Source organism: Nematolebias whitei, chromosome 18 (genome assembly GCF_014905685.2).
Source record: "Nematolebias whitei isolate Nwh7 chromosome 18, NemWhi1, whole genome shotgun sequence".
Taxonomy (NCBI): domain Eukaryota; kingdom Metazoa; phylum Chordata; class Actinopteri; order Cyprinodontiformes; family Rivulidae; genus Nematolebias; species Nematolebias whitei.
Genome location: NC_056515.1, coordinates 14,223,030 through 14,243,679, shown reverse-complemented (window position 1 = coordinate 14,243,679; position 20,650 = coordinate 14,223,030). Strand labels below are relative to the sequence as shown.

At 42.0% G+C, this 20,650-nt stretch overlaps 1 protein-coding gene across 1 annotated transcript in view; it reads left to right on the top strand.

Annotated features, from left to right (window-relative positions):
• The window catches only part of aebp1a (AE binding protein 1a), a gene marked incomplete at its 5' end in the record, with an annotated part of 41,656 nt that extends 29,235 nt beyond the window's left edge, over window positions 1-12,421 (top strand). The window contains 6 exon segments of the mRNA XM_037692231.1: window positions 2,648-2,821; window positions 2,921-3,046; window positions 3,202-3,382; window positions 7,668-7,807; window positions 8,340-8,439; window positions 11,582-12,421. Of these exon segments, the coding sequence (XP_037548159.1) occupies window positions 2,648-2,821; window positions 2,921-3,046; window positions 3,202-3,382; window positions 7,668-7,807; window positions 8,340-8,439; window positions 11,582-12,129 (1,269 nt within the window).
• Between the last annotated feature and the right edge of the window lie 8,229 nt (window positions 12,422-20,650).

Here is a 20,650-nt window from a genome sequence, read left to right as displayed (position 1 = left end):
TCTTCAGCCAGAGACTTCTTCAGATCCCTTGTAAGACAGATGCTACAAGAGATCCTTCCTGCCCACAGCCATCAGCATCTAGAACAACTCTTTAATGAAACCAGGATGATGAGTTACATTTAATTTCCCTCTGGGATTAATAGTCTTTTTGTAATTTGATTTTTATATATGTATGTATGTATATATATATATATATATTTATTTCGTACATTACTTAATAACCTACATTTGATTTGATATTTAACAACTCTTTCAGAGTTTATGCTTACCACGCAGCTACACTATTGACGTAAAAAAACACTGTAAGCACTTCACTTTTGATGATCAGATGGAAGCTCAAGACTTGAAAATGTTTCTTTTATTAGAAATAAAGACCTGTACAAAAAAAAACAATTATACACTAATTATATATGCAAACTTAACAAGCTACGTTTGGCTATTTGTGGGCTTACCTTGCAGGATCTACATTTCTATAGATAACTATGATCTACTCTAAATATTTTTAAACATGTCTGTTTGCCATGGAACGGGCAATGGATTCCAGCACCCCAAGGAGTGCCTGACTGAAAGCAGCACTCTGTTCAGCCTCCTGCCTTCGCTGTGCTGCTTCCTCTCTGCGAACATCTGCTTCCTCTCTCCTCAAGGCCATCTCCTCCCTCCTAATTGCCTTCTCCTGCTTCCTCGCTGCTGCAGCTTGGCGTTGCCTCTCCGCAGCTTCTTCTTGCCTTGCTTTTTTGACATCCTCACAAATAAAATGGAAGTGTTCCTCTCTCTGCTTCCGGTTCATCTCCTCTTGTTCTGTATGTGCAGAAACAAAGCTCTCTGCTGCACTTGTTGATCTGCGCTTTCTATTGCCTAGGAATAACACACAAGAAAATGGCTGTTAGATGATGAAGTACAGGTAGAGTTTTTAAGTTACTGCTAATTTTGAGTTCCTGCTAATTTCAAAAGGTGTTTGTTTACAAGATCAGAAATGATTCTGTTCATAAAGCAGTCTAGTACTTTAATGATAGTAAGCAGGTGGGCATAAATAAACTACATGTAGTCATTTACAACCGTTTGTGCTAATTTAGAAAAAGAACAGAGCATCGTTAATCTGAACAAAAATCACTACACCCTGTATAATTTCAATAATAAACTTCATAAATGAAAGTTTAAGTAATAAATGAATAACTAAATTTAACATTTATCCATTACAACTGAATAAACAAGTAGTTTGAATACATGCAAGGTGTTTTACAACAAAAACAAAACAACATTCATATCGACATGATCAATGTGATGTTAAACACGATTGTTGCTTCTTACCTACTAACCGGTGCTGTTCGGTGCCGCTCTGCTGCGTGTTGCCCGGTGGCATGCATGTGCCCGGTGGCATGCATGTACTCGGAGCTGGTGTGGTCGGGAAGGGTCAGAAGCGGGGAGGATTGGACAGTCAAAAGCAGAATCTGGCGAACCTTCATGTTCAGTGGGACTTTCTGCATCAAAATAAGAGTGGAAAAACAGCAACAGAGTACAGTTAGCAATGATGCTAACTAATGACGACGTAACCGCGTCAGCCTCGTTTGTTCAGAGTACTTTCAGAAAACGCAAAGAAACGGTTGCATGAGGAAAAGGAAATATGCTTAAAGTAAATAAAATACACTCACCATCAACTATTAGTTTTTTAAGCTTTCCTCTTTGCTTTGGTGTGCGATGGAAGCCCTGCACCTCCATCTGCGCAGACACCTCTTGAAAAATCTTTTCATTTCGTTTCGTTCCATCTAGCTCGCGCTGCACTTGTTCATCGGCCAGCAAACAGAGAAATGCCTGAACTTCAGCATTCGACCACGGTTGTGCCATGATTATTTGTTTTACCTTATAAAATATTCCAAAATAAGCTCCTCCGATTTCTTGTTGTCTGTTATGCGGGTGAAAAAGAAAATGGTGGATTGTGATTTCCGGTGGAAGACTGAATCTCCGCCCTCCACCAATGAATACGCCCCCTGACCAATCAGTGACCTACAGTGCGGTGATGTCACAACTAGACCCTAAAAGAACCAGACCTGGGACCTCAGTGATTTAGGTCCCAAAAATGGGGTGGGTTCCACCGTTAAAGGCATTGTTGATAAATCCTGCAATCGGCCACAACTAGTTACATAGGAGTACCAAAAAGACCCGTGGATAAGGGGCTATAGAGACAAACGAGACAAACAACTATTCACTCTCTCACTCACACCTAGGGACAATTTAGAGTTACCAGTCAGCCAAACATGCATGTTTTTGGTCTGTGGGAGGAAACCGGAGTACCCGGAGAAAACCCACGCGTGCATGGAGAGAACATGCAAACTCCACCCAGAAAGGCCCCTGGTCCGGGGTTTGAACCAAGCATGAATATTTAAAACTGTTTACCGATTATTCTGATTGTTTTTTGTAATCAGGAAACCAGCTTGCCTCCTGATAGTTCAGCACAACCAAGGGGATTCATCAGGGCTTAATCCTGATGCCACTTATGTTTTATTTACTATTAGTCTGTCAGAAATTTATAAGTTTGCTTGTATGCTGATGAAAGATGAACTTTTCTACTCTACAGCTAATTATGCTCTGTCAGCTGCTACAAGCTTCAAATGTTGTTCAGCTTCACATTTTTCCCTTAATTGCTCTGCAGGGCTCAGAGATGGGGAACTGGGCGTTGGGTCATTGGACTGAAGAAGGTTATGACATCTTCCAGAACTTTCCAGATCTTAACAGCATCTTGTGGGGAGCTGAGGACAGAGGCTGGGTGCCTCGTGTAGTACCCAATCATCACATCCCCCTCCCAGAAAACTTCCTTAATGGTTCTGTGAGTTTGTTAAGTAGCATTAGAGGCCAGACTTTTTTCATATTAGTTTTGTCCAAATGTATTAAAACTTAGCATTTCTCTGTTTTTTGCTTCTTTTAGATTGCAGCTGAGACAAAAGCTATTATTTCCTGGATGGAGCGAAATCCATTTGTATTGGGGGCTAATTTGCAAGGAGGAGAAAAAATGGTGCTTTACCCTTTTGACATGCAACGTCCACCATTTTCTGTAAGGCTTATGTAACAAAGAAGGACAACGTTCAGGCACAGTAAGTGGTTATGCACTCGTAGTAATTCTACAATGTATTCATGTGCAAGCTAACCGACAGCCGACGATGGAGAGTTAATTCTGAGATGACTGAGGAGACATGGGCTCGGATTCAGCGACAGAATGAAGGAGCTCTGAGGGAGACTCCTGATGACGCCATGTTTCGCTGGTTGGCGATGTCCTATGCCCACAGCCACCTTACCATGACAGAGACTTACAGAGGGTCCTGCCATGGCGATGATGTCACAGGGGGCCAAGGCATCATTAACAGAGCCAGTTGGAAACCAGTGGTTGGTAGTAAGTAATAGACATTTGGGTGACTGTTGAGTTTACATAAACTAAACATAGAAGTTATCCAAAAAAACTATTGTTATCCTGGTTACAGTTTCTTCTGCACATTTTTGCGACCAAAATATTGTACTTTTCAAAAACAGTTAACAATGTTTCTACCTTTTCTCCAAAGAAGTAAATTAGATCTCTTTAATTCCTTTAAAACATACGGTGGTTCTCTTTTAAATCTACTTAAGCATACTTGCTGTTTTTGACTTATGCTCTATGTATCTTGTAGTTACTGTTTTACTAAAATGAGCTTTTGAATACTTTCAAATTTTAGCTTTTAGATACAGTTTTCTTTATTAAAACTTTTAGTTACAATTTTCCAAAACTTTATAGCTTTTAGCTACGATTTGCTAAACACAGTTTTCAGGAACATTTTTTGCTGATTTTAGCTTTGAGTTGCAGTTTTGCTCATTGTAGCCACAATCCAGATCTTGTTTTAGCTACCTTTCTGCCTTTTTAGCATTTGGCTACTGTTCAGTTGGTTTTAGTTTCTAGTTTAAAATTTTATCAAATTAAAATGTAGCTTTTGAATACTGTTTGGCTAATTTTAGCTTTTAGCCACTGTAATGTTACTGCTTCGCTATTTTTTGCTTGTAGCTACTATTTTGTGCGTTTCACTCCTCTACTTGCCATACCATACCATACCACTTTATTTATAGAGCACTTAAAACAGCGACAAGGCCAACCAAAGTGCTGTACAGACAAAACAACAGGTAACACACAAAGCAATATACAAAATGAGGTAAATCAGAATATAGACATAAAAACGATGCAGATAATGACGACAAACAAGTATGGAGCATAAAGGATCAAAACACAGATCATCTGGTGTTGAAAGTTGTTTAAGCTTGTTTAAGCTTTCTACTATTTAGCTCAATTTAGCATGCGCATTGCTTTTAGCTTGTGATTTGCTTATTTTTTCAGCTCATTTTAAATTTTATACTTATTTAATTGGGGATTTATACTTATATTATACTTTTATACGCCAAGATGGCCGCGCTCAGAGCAGTTGCAGCTTCACAGGCTCCCGGTGCTATCCCAGTTTTTAGAAGTTTTGATATTGACTCTGTGCCTGACTCCGCACGATTTATGCGTGTGAACTATAGCCGAACCGAACTGATGAGAATAGGAGCAGATTTGCCACGAAATATAGCAGAAATCAGCAACAAACTCAAAACTACGCTCGGCAGAATGCAGATCTTAAAGTCATCTACCTGGAAGCTGCAGCAGAGGCGTTCCAGCGGGCAGAAGAGGAAGCGCGGCTCCCGGCTTAAGAGGAGAGGATGCCGGGCGGGGGTTATGGTGAGGCTACGAGCTAACGCTAAAGCCGGAAAACTCCCCATGCCGTCTCTCTTTCTGTCAAACGTCTGCTTGTTGGACAACAAGATGGATTTACTTCGTCTGAGAACGGGCGCCTCAGAAGAGATGAAGAAGTGTGCGGTGCTTTGCCTCACAGAAACGTGGATTACAAGCGAAACGTCGGATACAGTCTTCCAGCTGGATGACAGATTCTTTTTTCGAGTGGACCGCTGCAATGAGCTAACAGGGAAGTCATGGTGAGGCGGAGTATGCATTTACGTGAGTAAAAGTCGATGTACAAACTGTACTGTTGTAAATAGCTCATGCTCGAACACTTTGGCGCAAATAACAGTGAAATGTCGACCACATTATCTACCCTGCGAGTTCACAGTGACTTTCATCATGGTTATTTACATTCCTCCAGACACTAATGCTAATGAATCACTGCAGGAGCTACATGATATAATCAGCTCGCTGCAGAACAAACACCCCGAGGCTCTTTATGTGATAGCCGGAGACTTTAATCACATGAATCTAAAGGACTGTCTCCCAAGCTTTTATCAACATGTGGCGATTCCAACACATGGAGACAACATGCTGGACCGTCTTTACACTAACGTAAAAGATGCATACAAAGCCAAATCCCGCCCCCACCTAGAACTGTCAGACCACATCTCAATCTTCCTGGCTCCTGCTTACATGCCCCCGCTGAGATGCTCCAGACCGGTACAAAAGAAAGTTAAATGTTGGATCTAGGACAGTGGCCCCATACTGAGAGATTGTTTTGATCGAACAGACTGGCAAGTTTTCAGAGAAGCTGCTGAAAATGGAAGATCGCTTGATCTGGACCAATACACGTCCTCAGTTCTGGGTTACATTAGTACATGCACTGACACCGTCTCCACCATCAGATATGTTAAAAGCTACCCAAACAGAAAACCTTGGCTAAATGCAGAGTTGCGCACCCTGCTGGAAGCCAAGAACACTGCCTTCCGGTCTGGAAACTCATATGAGCTGAGTAGGACAAGGAAAGAGCTGGTTGCTAGTATTAAGAAGGCCAAGGCCACATATGCACAGAGGATTGAGGGTCAATTCATCTCACAAGACCCTCGGAAAATGTGGCGGGGCATTAAGTGCATAACAGATTATAAAGGAAGGAGCGAACAATGCTCCAAAAACCCATCTCTGCCTGATGTCCTCAACAAGTTTTATGTACACTTTGAAGACACGAACAGACCACCCAGCACCAGACTCACCTCACCACCGGATGAAGAGCATCTCAGCGTGACCTCAGCAGAAGTAAAGAGTACTTTCAGGAGGATTAATCCATACAAAGCAACTGGCCCAGACAACATCCCCGGAAAAGTGTTGAAAGAATGTGTCAATCAGCTCTGTGAGGTGCTGGGAGACATCTTTAACACCTCACTTACCCTGGAGACAGGTCCCACCTGCCTGAAGACTGCCACCATCATCCCAGTCCCAAAAAGCTCTACAGTGACTGGTCTGAATGACTATCAGCCAGTGGCCCTCACCCCGATAGTCGCTAAATGCTTCGAAAAACTGGTCATGACTCACATCAAAACAACCATCAACATCAACGAGGACCCTCATCAGTATGCATACTGTGAGAACCGATCAACAGAGGATGCCATCTCCTCTATGGTCCACACTGTGTTCAACCACCTGGAGCAGAAAAACTCTTATGTCCGTATGCTCTTTGTGGACTTCACATCCGCCTTCAACACCATGATCCCCCAAACCCTGATGGACAAACTATTCATATTAGGACTAAGCCCCTCCATTTGCAACTGGGTACTAGACTTCTTAACAGACAGATCACAGTTAGTGAGGATCCACAACTTCTCCTCCTCCACCATAACCCTCAGCACTGGCTCTCCTCAGGGATGTGTGTTGAGCCCCCTCCTGTTTACTCTGGTCACGTATGATCGTGCAACTACCCATCCAGGCTGTCACATTGTAAAGTTTGCAGATGATACTGCGGTGGTGGGATGCATCACAAACAATGATGAGTCCAGCTACAGGCAAGAGGTGGAACACCTGGAGAGCTGGTGCAAAGAGAATAACCTTCACATCAATGTGAAGAAGACAAAGGAGATGATTGTGGACTTCAGAAGGAACAAAAACACCTACACCCCCCTGAACATAAGAGGATCTGCGGTGGAAGTGGTCTCCAGCTACAAGTACTTGGGTGTACACATGAATGACAACATCAGCTGGAGCAACAACACCACCAGCCTGATCAAGAAAGCTCATCAGAGACTCTACTTCCTCAGACGGCTGAGGTGAGCTGGTCTGGGAAGCTCAGTCCTCACCTCCTTCTACAGGTGTGCAGTGGAGAGCATCTTGTGCTCCAGCATCAACGTGTGGCATGGAGGCTGCACAGCTGCAGAAAGAAAAGCTTTGCAGAGAGTGGTGAAGGCTGCACAGAAGTCTGTCGGAGTTAGTCTCCTCACCATCACAGACATCTACACCTCTAGATGCAGAAAGAGGGCCACCTGCATCATGAAGGACCCCACTCACCCAGCACACACACTTTTTGCCCCACTCCCCTCAGGAAAGAGGTTGAGGAGCATTTAGTGTAGAACCACTAGACTGAGGAACAGCTTCTACCCTGAGGCTGTTAGGCTGATGAATCTCTAACCAGAAAAATCACTGTGAAAATCACTGTGCAGAGCATGAAGGTTTACAGAGCTTCCAGGCAAATTAAGATCAGGTAAGATAAGGTTGCATATCAAGGCCAGTCAGGGAGCCAAATTCAGATAAAAACTTCAGTGTTGCTTTTATTTATTAACTATCCAACATTTAGAAATCTTCAGGGAAGGACTGACAAAGACCAAAACTTCTGAGTACAACATGAATGCTAACTTGGATGGAAAAAAATAGACATATTTCCTCTAAAGTTCTCCATCATTCTCTTCCAAAGGTATGAACGACTTCAGCTACCTGCACACTAACTGCTTTGAGCTCTCTATTTTCCTCGGCTGTGACAAGTTTCCCCATGAAAGTGAGCTGCCTCTTGAGTGGGAGAACAACCGTGAGGCTCTGCTGTCCTTCATGGAACAAGTAAGAACTGGTCAGAGAAATACTGTAGGTTCAGGTACTAGTAAGACTAATTTATTTTTATGTAGCAGGACATTATAAATGATCTTTCCCAAACAGGTCTAAAAAAAAGCATAAAAGCAAACCTTTAAATTAAGTTCTTTTCACCCGCTGCTTCTCAGAGTTCTAAAGTAAGATCAGCTACAACCAACTCACATTTGAGATTAAAATCTGGATAATTGGCTGAATTATCAACATTTTTGTGTTTTCCAAAGTGAGTTACCTCCAAAAGTTAAGTTGCAGAGTTACAGTGTCTATAAAAAGCATTCAGTGCCTTGGATGTTTTAGGTTTTTCCTGCTGTCATAAATCAATCACAGTGATTAAAAATAAGTTCTACTAAAGGTCTGCAGAATAATACAAATTTAATAAAAATATTTAATGTCAAATATGTGATTGCATAAATATTTACACCCCTGACATTTTATGTGAACGTTAAAATGTTTTGTAGTTTACTTTCAGTCTGAATCCTGCTGAGAGTTTGTGATTTCTTTGCAGGTGCATCGAGGAATAAAAGGTGTAGTGAGAGACGTGGAGGGAAATCCGCTGCCTAATGCCACAATATCTGTGGAGGGAGTGAAGCATGATGTCAGAACTGGTATGATGTAGACAATATACAACACCAATTCTGAACAAGTTAGGACATGATGTAAAATGTAAATAAACAGCAATGATTTGCAAATCACATCAATGCAGTTCCCAATGGAATGTAGGAAACATATCAAATGTTTAAACTACAAAAAATTGTAGCAATTATATAAAAAATAATAATAATAATTGAATTGGAATAAGGTCTATTCGGGGGTTCTGGAGAGGAGGATCCGTCGGATAGTCAAACCTCGGATTCAGGAGGAGCAGTGCAGTTTTCGTCCTGGTCGTGGAACACTGTACCAGCTCTACACTCTCAGCAGGGTCCTGGATGGTGCATGGGAGTTTGCCCAACCGGTCTACATGTGCTTTGTGGACTTAGAGAAGGTGTTGGACCGCGTCCCTCGGGGAACCCTGTGGGAGGTACTCTGGGAGTATGGGGTACCGGGCCCTTTGATACGGGCTGTTAGGTCCCTGTATGACTGGTGTCAAAGCCTGGTCCGCATTGCCGGCAGTAAGTCAGGCTTGTTCCCTATGAGAGTTGGACTCTGCCAAGGTTGCCCTTTGTCACGATTCTGTTTATAACTTTTATGGACAGAATTTCTAGGCGCAGCCAAGGTGTTGAGGGGATCCGTTTTGGTGGCCTTAGGATTGCGTCCCTGCTTTTTGCAGATGATGTGGTCTTATTGGCTTCATCAGATCGTGATCTACAGCTTTCGCTGGAGCAGTTTGCAGCCGAGTGCGACGCGGCTGGGATTAAGATCAGTTCCTCCAAATTCGAGGCCATGGTCTTGAGCCGGAAAAGGGTAGAGTGCCCTCTCCGGGTCAGGGAGGAGGTCCTGCCCCAAGTGGAGGAGTTCAAGTATCTTGGGGTCTTGTTCACGAATGAGGGAAAAATGGAACGTGAGATCGATAAGCGGATAGGTGCAGCGTCTGCAGTGAAGCGGGCGCTGTACAGGTCTGTCGTGGTGAAGAGAGAGCTGAGTCAAAAGGCAAAGCTCTCAATTTACCGATCGATCTACGTTCCTACCCTCATCTATGGTCATGAGCTTTGGGTTGTGACCGAAAGAACAAGATCTTAGATACAAGCGACCGAAATGAGTTTTCTCCGCAGGGTGTCTGGGCTCTCCCTTAGAGATAGGGTGAGAAGCTCGATCATCCGGGAGGGACTCAGAGTAGAGCCGCTGCTTCTCCACGTCGAGAGGAGCCAGTTGAGGTGGCTCGGGCATCTGGTTAGGATGCCTCCTGGACGCCTCCCAGGTGAGGTGTTCCGGACACGTCCCACCGGGAGGAGGCCCAGAGGAAGACCCAGGACACGCTGGAGGGACTATGTTTCTCGGCTGGCCTGGGAACGCCTCGGGATTTCCCCAGAGGAGCTGGACTAAGTGGCTGGGGAGAGGGAAGTCTGGGCCTCCCTACTTAGGCTGCTACCCCCGCGACCCGACCCCGGATAAGCGGAAGAAAATGGATGGATGGATGAATTGGAATTTTGAATCATGTAAATAAAAGTGGGTATAGGGCCAAGTTTACCACTGGGCAGCATTTTACCTTTAAGAAATGATGAAAGAAGTTTATAGTTTTAAGAGGGGGGTTCTGTCCTGTTCTTGTCTGATATGGAATTCTAGCTGTTCAACAGTTCTGCTTTGTTTTACTTTGCATCAAATGTTTTTAGTGATGGCACTAATGCACCTCCATACCATCAGAAAGGCTTGTTTTGAACAGTGAACTGGTAACAGACTGGATGGTCACTCTCTCTAGAGCAGTGGTTCTCAAACTGGGGACCCTGGACCTCCGGGGGTCCGTGAACCGGTGCATTTAATAGCCCATTAAAATACATAAAAATGCAGGAAATCACATCTACTTTATTCAAAATTTTCTGGTAGAGGACCCCCAGACCACCCTGCCCGCCGGCTCGCTATTTACATTCCAGCATCGATCAGTTTACAAATGAAATCCTGTTACTTGGTCCAACTACTGCTGTTCTGATTCTGTTCAGTTTTATGTAGAGTTTTTTGTGATAATTTAAAGAAGTGGTGATACATTAATTATGTTCATTATGTGAATAGGAAAAGTTTTAAAGAGGTTTTTGATACTGGTAATTTTCTCATAACTGTCATTTTTGGAAGTTTAAAAGTATGAAAATTGTATTAACACTATCAAAGAACAGGTCTTAAGTATTTATGTTACACAAATATTTCCATTGCATTAAAGAGACAAATTGAAGAAAATTATTTAACAAACATGAGGGTTATGAGGGGGTCCCTGAAGCTTTTTCTCCCCTGTAAGGTGTCTCTGAACCCAAAAAAGTTGGAGAACCCCTGCTGTAGAGGATGTGGCATCCGTCATTTAAAAAAAAGAAAAAGATTTTATCTCACCACAGAACAGTTTTTTTTTTTTTTTACTTTTCTTCGGTCCATTTTACAGGAGTTTCGGCCCAGAGACGACCACAGTGTTTCTGGATGGTGTTCAGATGTGGCTTCTTTTATTCATGACAGAGCTTGAGCCAGCACTTGTTGATGGTTCAAGTAACCTCATGTGATTTGAGGAAGTGTTCCTAAACCCATGCTGTGATGTCAGAACACATTCTGTTTTCAATGCAGTGGCCCTTGAGGGCCAAAGATCATGGCCTTGTCCTTTGAGCTTAGAGATTTCTCCAGATGTGTAAAATCTGTTGAAGATGTTATGAACTGTAGATGATGGGATATTTAATATCTTTCCAATTTTATGTTGAGAAACATTATTCTGAAATTGTTTCACTTGTAGATTGGTGAACCTCTGCCCGTCTTCACGTCTCAAAGAATCCAGCCTCTTTTATTAAACCCAGTCTTCTGACTGAGTCCAGTTGTTCCCACTTTTACAGCCACTTCTTGCCTCTGTCCTGTTATTTTTGAGATGTGTTGCTGCCATCAAATAACAGTTTAACTTATTTTTCCTAAAGAAGGATAAAATTGCTTAGTTTAATTATTTAATTTGCTTACTACTTTTTATGTAAAATAAAATATGGGTCTGAGAAATTTGCAAATCGTTGCATTCTATTTTTATTTATATTTTACAAGTCCCAACTTTTTCAAAATTCAGAATATATTTTTATATTTAACTTCACATATTAGTTGTATGAGTCTAACTAGTGACCCCCTGACTGTTGATTTTAGCTGCTGGTGGGGATTATTGGCGGCTGCTGAATCCAGGTGAGTACAAGGTGACAGCCAAAGCAGATGGACACACTCCGCAGACACGGCTCTGCATGGTGGGCTACGACACCGGAGCCACGTCCTGCAGCTTCACCTTAGCCAAATCCAACTGGGACCGCATAAAGCAAATCATGGCACTCAACGGGAACAGGCCCATACGACTGGTCACCAAACCAAAGATGGTGAAAGCAACTACGCCGAGCATCACAGCCGACACCAGCACCTCTGCAGGGACGGACGCTCATGCCAGTGCTCAGAATGCAGAACGACTCAGGCGGCTGCGGCTCATGCGTTTACGCAGAATGCAGAGATTTCGAGCCAGAACCTCTACTACAACTACAACAACCACAACCACCACAACTACCACCACACCACCTGAAACCAAAAGAACCACCTCCTGGTACGACTCCTGGTTCCCTGTGGACAGCTGGACAGAGAACCCATTCGACAGCATCAACATGGACTCAGAGCCCACACAGGACTATCACTTTGAATACAGTATTGACTGATTACCACACGTCAATCCATTATTACCCATCTATACACAAGTCCTCATTAACCACAAGTTTGACAAGCTTCACATAGTTTTCACATCTTGTGTGACTGGAAGGGATGCGTTTTTTTTAGCAAGTTTGCAAAAAATACTGTAAATATTTTGATAAAAACTTCAACTCTGAATTTATCTGCAGAGCAGAAACTACAGCACACGTTTGATCGGCTCCATGTCAAACTGTTTTAGTTTGAACATGTATTTGTTTCTTTCAAGGCTTCCCACTGCTGGCCTCGGTTTAACCTGTCATCCTGAACTGCTGAGCACATTTTATATTAAAGTTTTCTAAAATACCATCGTAATATATTTATTTATTCACAAAACTCACCGAGAGTGCAAATGGTCAAAGGTTAACTTTGTTTCAAAGCATTTAGAATAAAAGTATTTTTAGTTTGTGTTTGTAAAAATCGGAAAAAAACGAATGCTGGTTTGAAACGTTGAGCAATCTTCATCCATTCTGTTGAAGACTGCTGGAGCTGAATGTGCTGTGACCAGCAACAACTTGGATGTTGTGAGGAGAAAAAAAGGCCCCTCAGCTGCTTATTAAAATCCCTTAACAGCTGTCCTCTGGGATATTAGAAAATGTTTGTTTTTTTCAGAATCAGAATGTTTTTATTGTCATTAAACAAAAAACACCACACAATTTCATTTCAGTACAGCCGTCCAAAGAAACACAAACAAACAACATAAGACATGGGTAGACTGAGGCTGCAGCCTCACTGCCCTTTTTGGCTAAATGTTTGTAGTGAATGTCTAAAAAAGTTAAATCTGGTCCTCTGGACATTCAAAAAAACAAAACAAAGCAAAACAACAAAAAAATGTAGAAACATTTCGTCTCTCATCCGAGAGACTTCCTCATTCTGAGGAGCTGTATTCAGCCCAGTCTCTTAAATAGCACCTTCTCAGAGTGGATCAACCAGTTTTGCTGCTGACAACCAAACCAGCTGATCACATGCTCAAGAAGGACCATCAGTCCAACAATGGATCATTAACACACTGATGGCTGTTTACTATTCACAGAGGGCTGAGTGATACTAGCAATCACAGCATTGTAAGAGGGGGACAGTTGAACCCGGAGGCCTCCACCCCTGTTTAATGATGGACGGTTTCTTTTCACAAAGATGGCCTCCTTTACTCCTCTCTCAAACCATCGTTCCTCTCTGTCCAGGATGTGAACATCTTCATCCCTGAAAGAGTGACCGCTGGCCTGGAGATGAGTGTAGACCGCAGAGTCCTGGCCTGATGATGTTGATCTTCTGTGCTGGGCCATCCTTTTGGCCAGTGGCTGTTTAGTTTCCCCGATGTAAGACTGATCACAGCCCTCCTGACACTGAACAGCATACACAACATTACTCTGTTTGTGCCGGGGGACTGGATCTTTGGGATGAACCAGTCTTTGCCGTAATGTATTTTGGGGTTTAAAAGCCACTGGGACGTTATGTTTAGAAAATAAACGTATCAGTTTCTCTGATACTCCCTCAACATATGGAATGACCACTGGTCTGGGTCTGAGTTCCTCCTTTTCACCTGTTGACTGACTGGAGTCCTGTTTGGGTTTCTTCTCTGCTTTCAGGAAGGCCCAGTTAGGATATCCACATTGCTCTAGAGCCTGTTTTGTGTGGGATTTCTCCTTCTGCCTGGCTCCTGAGCTAGTGGGGACGCTGTCTGCTCTGTGATACAGAGTCCTGATGACTCCTAACTTGTGCTCCAAAGGGTGATGGGAGTCAAACTGCAAATACTGGTCTGTGTGGGTGGGTTTGTGGTACACCTCAGTTTGCAAATGTCCTCTATCAGAGACTGAGACCTCACAGTCCAAGAAAGCCAACTTGCCATTTTTTTCATCTTCTCGTGTGAACTTGATGTATTTATCCACAGAGTTGATGTGGTCAGTAAAATGTTGGACTTCCTGAGATTTGATTTTAACCCAGGTGTCGTCAACATACCTGAACCAATGACTTGGTGGTGTCCCTGAAAAGGACGTCAAGGCTCTCTTTTCTACCTCCTCCATGTACAGGTTGGCAACAATAGGAGAAACTGGAGACCCCATAGCACACCCATGTTTCTGCCTATAATATTGCTCCCCATATGTGAAGTAGGTTGACTGCAGGCACAGTTTCAAGAGTTGACACAGTTGTTCTGTGGAAAGCGTGGTCCTGCTGCTCATAGTGGTGTCTGATTTTAATTTTAAACTGACCACCTCTACTGCATCATCAACAGGAATGCATGTAAAGAGTGATGTGACATCAAAAGAGACCATTGTTTCATCAGTCTCCATGATGACATCCCTCACCTTATCCACAAAGTCCATGGTGTTCTGTATGTGGTGTTTTGAGCTGCCAACTAAAGGGATGAGTACAGACGCCAGATATTTGGAAACATTGTAAGTGACAGAGTTAATCATACTAACAATTGGTCTTAAAGGTACACCTTGTTCGTGGATTTTAGGTAAACCATACAGACTAGGTGTGGCCTCCCCTGGGTACAGTCTGTGGTACAGAAAACGGTCAATAGCCTTGTCCTGCTCCAAAATTTTCAGGCAATCTATCAATTTCTTCTTGTAACCACTTCCTGGATCTCTTTTCAGAGGTTCATAAGTGGTTAAGTCACTAAGGAGTGTCATAACTTTCTCATGATAGTCTTTCTGGTTCAAAATCACTGTGCACCTTCCTTTGTCTGCTGGGAGAATGATGATGTTTTTTTCCTTGCCAAGAGTGGTGAGTGCGTCCCTCTCCTCTCTACTGATGTTGGAAGGTGGTGGTTTGGCATTGCTGAGGCAGGCTGAAACTTTGATTCTGAGCTGTTCTGCTTCAGCCTCTTTAATTTTGTTGTTGCGGATGGCTGATTCTGTGGCTGTGATCATCTCCACCAGAGGAAGTCTACTTGGTGCAACCACAAAGTTCAGTCCCCTGACAAGAATCTCTGTCTCTGGCTGGGTGAGCTGTCTGTCAGATAAATTCTTCACCCACTTTTCTGTCTCCCTGGCATGTAATTGACTACTGGAGTGTTGTCCTACACTGAATGTGTTGTTATTGGAATAGTGCTGGTGTTGATGAGTTATTAGTACGTTAAACTTGTTTTGTTGTCGAGTCTTGGACTTGACATGCTGTGCTAAGCGTGCCTGATCTGTACAGTCCATCACTTGCTGAAGTGTGGTCTGATCTAGACACGTTGTTAGTTTCTGTTTAATGTGCTCTTCTTTGGCCTTCAAGGCCTCAGTAGTAAAATTGGTCTGTCTCACCCGTTCATTCAGCAGCTGGGTCTGTGCCTTCTGAAGGATTTTAGATTTTTCTACCTGGATTATTGAGCATGCATCAGGATATTTGTAGTGAATGGTTTATCAGAATATCTATCAATAAAAATGTCTGTTCTGTCATTAGAGTGGACAACCAGAATGCTGCTTGGTGAGTTTCTTTTTGTTTTGGATGTTTTTTAGTCGATTCAACCAGGTCACTGAAAGCTATAATGTGCCAGTTATTCACAGAACAACAGTCTGAGCAGCCGTATGTCACATCATATTTTACAGGGGTGGAAGTAATGAATTACAAATACTCACGTTACAGTAATTAAGTAGATTTTTTGGGTACTTGTACTTTTATGAGTATTTCTTTCAAGTGTGTAATTTTACTCATATTTAAGTACAATTTAGACTACTTTTAAAATCAGAAGTTGCTACTGAGTACATCCACAATTTGAATTAATATTCAAACCGTTCACATGCATCTTTGTATAGCCAATAAGTTGCAAACGTGCTAATTACCTATGACATAAATCAAAGGACAACTCCGTAGAGTGGGGAGTCATTTATGGACCAAAGGTTTGGAGAAAGAGCCAAAATGGAGACAGAGGACAACACTGTCAACAGAGAAAATGACAAGGTAAAGGCTGAGTGCCCGTGGCTGTACCTGGAGGAATGTTTCATGTGCAGAGGGCGAAAAGAAGACCATATCCAGATGCAAACTGTGTTTGATCTCTGGTGATAGCAGCTTACAAGACTGCTACAATAATACATATTGTGGTATACGAGGTTTTACAGCTATCTGTAATATGTAATATATTGCTTTTTTATTGTTTGTATGTGTGGATTATTAGTTTGACTTTTCTGACTTTAGGTAGTAATTAATACTCTGAGTAGTTTTTGAGAAGAGCCCTTTGTAGTTTTACTTAAGTACAACACTACTAACACTAACACTAGTACTTTTACTTGTAATTGAGTACAATTTAAGCAGTGTAACTGTACTTGAGTACACATTTTCAGTACCGTTTCCACCTTTGTATATTTACCAAACACTGACAAGCTGTGCAGAAAACAAGCACACTATAGTTTTAAGGGTTAAAATCAGCCTTGGCTCTTTGAATCCACTGGTTGTATTCTCCTTTACGTCTCATATGGCCCGTCTGTGGGTGGCATGGTGGATCAGTTGGTAGAGCTCCCGCTTCTCTGTGAGGTTGCTGGATCCAATACCAGCCAGGGATCTTTCTGGGTAGCTTGCATGTTCTCTGCTTTTTTCTGGATACTTCGGTTTCCTCCCACAGACCAAAAACATGCATGTTAGGCTGATTGGAGACTAAATTGTCCCTAGGTATGAATGGTTGTCTCCATATGTCCATGATGGACAGATGTCCCGTCTGTTCCATAATTAACTCTTTACAAACCTTTGTGACAAATTCACCTCAGATTGCTTCTAGTCCAAGTTGGCCAGCCATCATCTTTACTCGCTTCGTCTTTGTCGGGTTGTGGGGGTCACTGTGTGAGAGGCGGGGGATACCCTGGACAGGTCTCCAGTCCGTCACAGCGACACAGAGACAAACAAATGTCATGTTCCATACATGCCAAGAATCATACTGGAAGCACTTTGCTTCAATTACAGTGTATCACAAAAGTGAGTACCCCCTTCACATTCCTGCAGATATTTAAAAATATCTTTTCATAGGACAACAATGACAAAATAACACTTTGACACAATGAAAAGTAGTCTGTGTGCAGCTTATATAGCAGTGTAAATTTATTCTTCCCTCAAAATAACTCAATATACAGCCATTAATGTATAAACCACAGACAACAAAAGTGAGTATGCCCCTTAGTGAAAGTTCCTGAAGTGTCAATATTTTGTGAGGCCACCATTATTTACCAGAGCTGCCTTAACTCTCCTGGGCATGGAGTTTACCAGAGCTTCACAGGTTGCCACTGGAATGCTTTTCCACTCCTCCATGACGACATCACGGAGCTGGGGATATTCGAGACTTTGCACTCCTCCACCTTCCACTTGAGGATGCCCCATACATGTTCTATTGGGTTTAGGTCTGGAGACATGCTTGGCCAGTCCATCACCTTTACCCTCAGCCTCTTCAGTAAAGCAGTGGTTGTCTTAGAGATGTGTTTGGGGTCATTATCATGCTGGAACACTGCCCTGCGACCCAGTTTCCAGAGGGAGGGTATCATGCTCTGCTTCAGTATTTCACAGTACATATTGGAGTTCATGTGCCCCTCAATGAAATGTAACTCCCCAACACCTGCTGCACTCATGCAGCCCCAGACCATGACATTCCCACCACCATGCTTGACTGTAGGCATCACACACTTATCTTTGTACTCCTCACCTGATTGCCGCCACACATGCTTGAGACCATCTGAACCAAACAAATTAATCTTGGTCTCATCAGACCATAGGACATGGTTCCAGTAATCCATGTGTAGTGAACTAGACCTCCAACATCAATCTGTCTCTGAAGACCTTCAGGGGGCAGGAACTGTTATTTCATTGATTTGAATCCAGAAATACAAATTATCTCATCAAGAGACTATTTAATTGTATCCTGAATTAATCAATTGAAAGAACACTCTTCTTTTTTATATTATCATTAACTATTTTACAATATCTTGATAATCAAAAGTGTGTTGAGTTCATACAATTTCTAAATGTTGAAGTAAACCACTCATCTAAATCAACTGTGAAACAGTATTAATGATTTTGAAACCTCATTAGACTTGGATCATACAGTTAAATGTCTATTTACAAAGTAAGTGTGCATTTAGTCTTCTGTCTGAATGAGGAGTAGTGGATTTGAGGACGAAAGTCAGAGACAAGTTATGAGAACGAAGTGCCTTGTTTTTAAAACTCTTATGCCCCTTTTCCATTAGTACCGGTACGGGCCGACTGGACCCTACTTGGCCCGGTTCTGAGGCTTTTCCATTAGTACCGGTATTTAGCACCCGTTACTATTTTCAGTACCCATGGCTCTGTGATTCTAACCAGTACGAAGAGGTACAAAAACGTGATGTCAGAACACTGTCGGTCACTGATTGGTCGGGGGCGGAGTCAGGGGCGGAGTCACTGGATACTTCAGAAACTTTTCAAAACAATCATAGGCGTAGCCAGGATTTTATGAGGGGCGGTTCGTTTGAAGAAAAAGTGGACCTGTAGGACTACTCTGATTGGTTCATTGGCGGTGGTACACATAACTTCAAATGTGTAAACAAGCTAATTAGCTAGCTAGTTAAAACACTGCTGTGTGAGGTAAATCTGTGTTACCAAATAGGCGGTTGTGAGTGGAGAAAGAGCAACACACTGAGAGGGGAATAGCGTGTGTGTCCAGTCTTCTATTCAGAACTCATCCCAGACACGAACGAACACTTCGGTACTCCCGAGTCCCGCCCGAACATACACAAAAAAAAAAAAAAAACACCGAAGAAGAATGAAAGACGTCATCCTCTTAAAGGCACAGTACCACTCCTTAACTCTAACAACATAAATGCAAACTAAGCCCGCAAACGGTACTACTTTAAATACACGAACAGTTGAATCAAAAACCACAATGTAATTTTACCGTTTGAATCCACCGTGTTGCCTTCCAAGCCAGGACAGAGTGAACGTCGTCTTCACCTCGCAGTTCTATATCTCGCGGAAGTTGTAGGTGGGACTTCATTGGCAAAGTGGGCGGTTCGTTCGAACCCCCCGAACCCCCCCTGGCTACGCGCATGACAATAATCTGCCATTTGCAATTTCTTGGACTGGAGCAGCGGCTGGACTTATTTTTAAAGATTTTTAAAACAATACTGACAACATCTTGGTCTAATGTTGATGTGCTGGCATTTTTTGTACTTGGTAGCCGACAACATAATTTAGAGCAAGCTGGATGGAGCTCTGCTGGTGTACCCCGATCCTCCCTCCGGAGCCTCGGAGCGCCAGGCCGGGCAGAGCGTCATCTCCCCGGATCCAAGTTCAGCTGGTCACCGCGGAAGATCCTTCGATGTGCCGACTCGGAGGCTCGGGTTCCGGATACCATCCTTGTGTGCTCAGAGCTCTGCTGGTCACAGCAAAGCTGGAGATGGGGACTCGCAGATGGACGTTGCCAGACCCCGGCCGTGCGTAATCATGAAGGCTGAATCCCGATCCCACCCGGCAGTCAGGCGGATGGTGGAAGCGATTTTTAAATAAAATATTTTGTTTTTATACAAAAAATGTTTTAAAAAATTGCTGAAGCGATTTAAAAATTATTATTATTTTTTTTACACGTAAATGTTTTTTAAAATCGCTTCCACCGTTTGTCGCAGACCCGTCTCTGTCCGCCTGTCTGCGCGGGTCGGGTCTTCATGATTACGTGCGGCTGGAGCCTTGGAACAGCCTCTGTGAGTCACCAGCTGAGCTCGGAGCTGGGAAGATGAGCCTGCCCGTCCTGTCTCCGGAGGAGAGGATCGTCATAAAAAAATAATATATATATATATATATATATATATATATATATATTTTAGCGTTGAAGAATAAAAAAAATTAATAAATAAACGGTGCCAGCTTCATCATGAAATCCTGTTTTCACTTTAATGACTGTTAACTCAGCTGAAAATCATAAAAAGACACAAAACTTTTGGATCTCAGAAATATTTCCCTCAAATATGTTTAAAGAGACGACCTTCAGTTCAACTTTATTTTAACTCACAAATGTACAAATCACAAAACAAGAACTTTAAAGCAAAGCTAAAAATAAAATGTATATATGTGAACAAGGACGGACACCACACATTTAAAATGAACATTAAAAGTAGACACAATGAGTGCAAATACATCAAATGATGATGAAAACCTATAAAAATTTAAATGTAATGTTTTTGTAGAATCTGGTTCATCAGAGTTTTAATTTATATACATATATTTATTTATATCTATAAATATATACAGATAAATATATATGTATATATATAAATACATATATATGTATATAAATATATATGAATATATATAAATACATATATATGTATATAAATATATATGAATATATATAAATACATATATATGTATATAAATACATATGTGTATATATAAATACATATATATTTATATAAATACATATGTGTATATATATATACATATATATACATAATTGTGTGTATATACATATGTGATATATATATATTACATATGATATATATATATATATATGTGTGTGTGTGTGTATATATATATATATATATATATATATATATA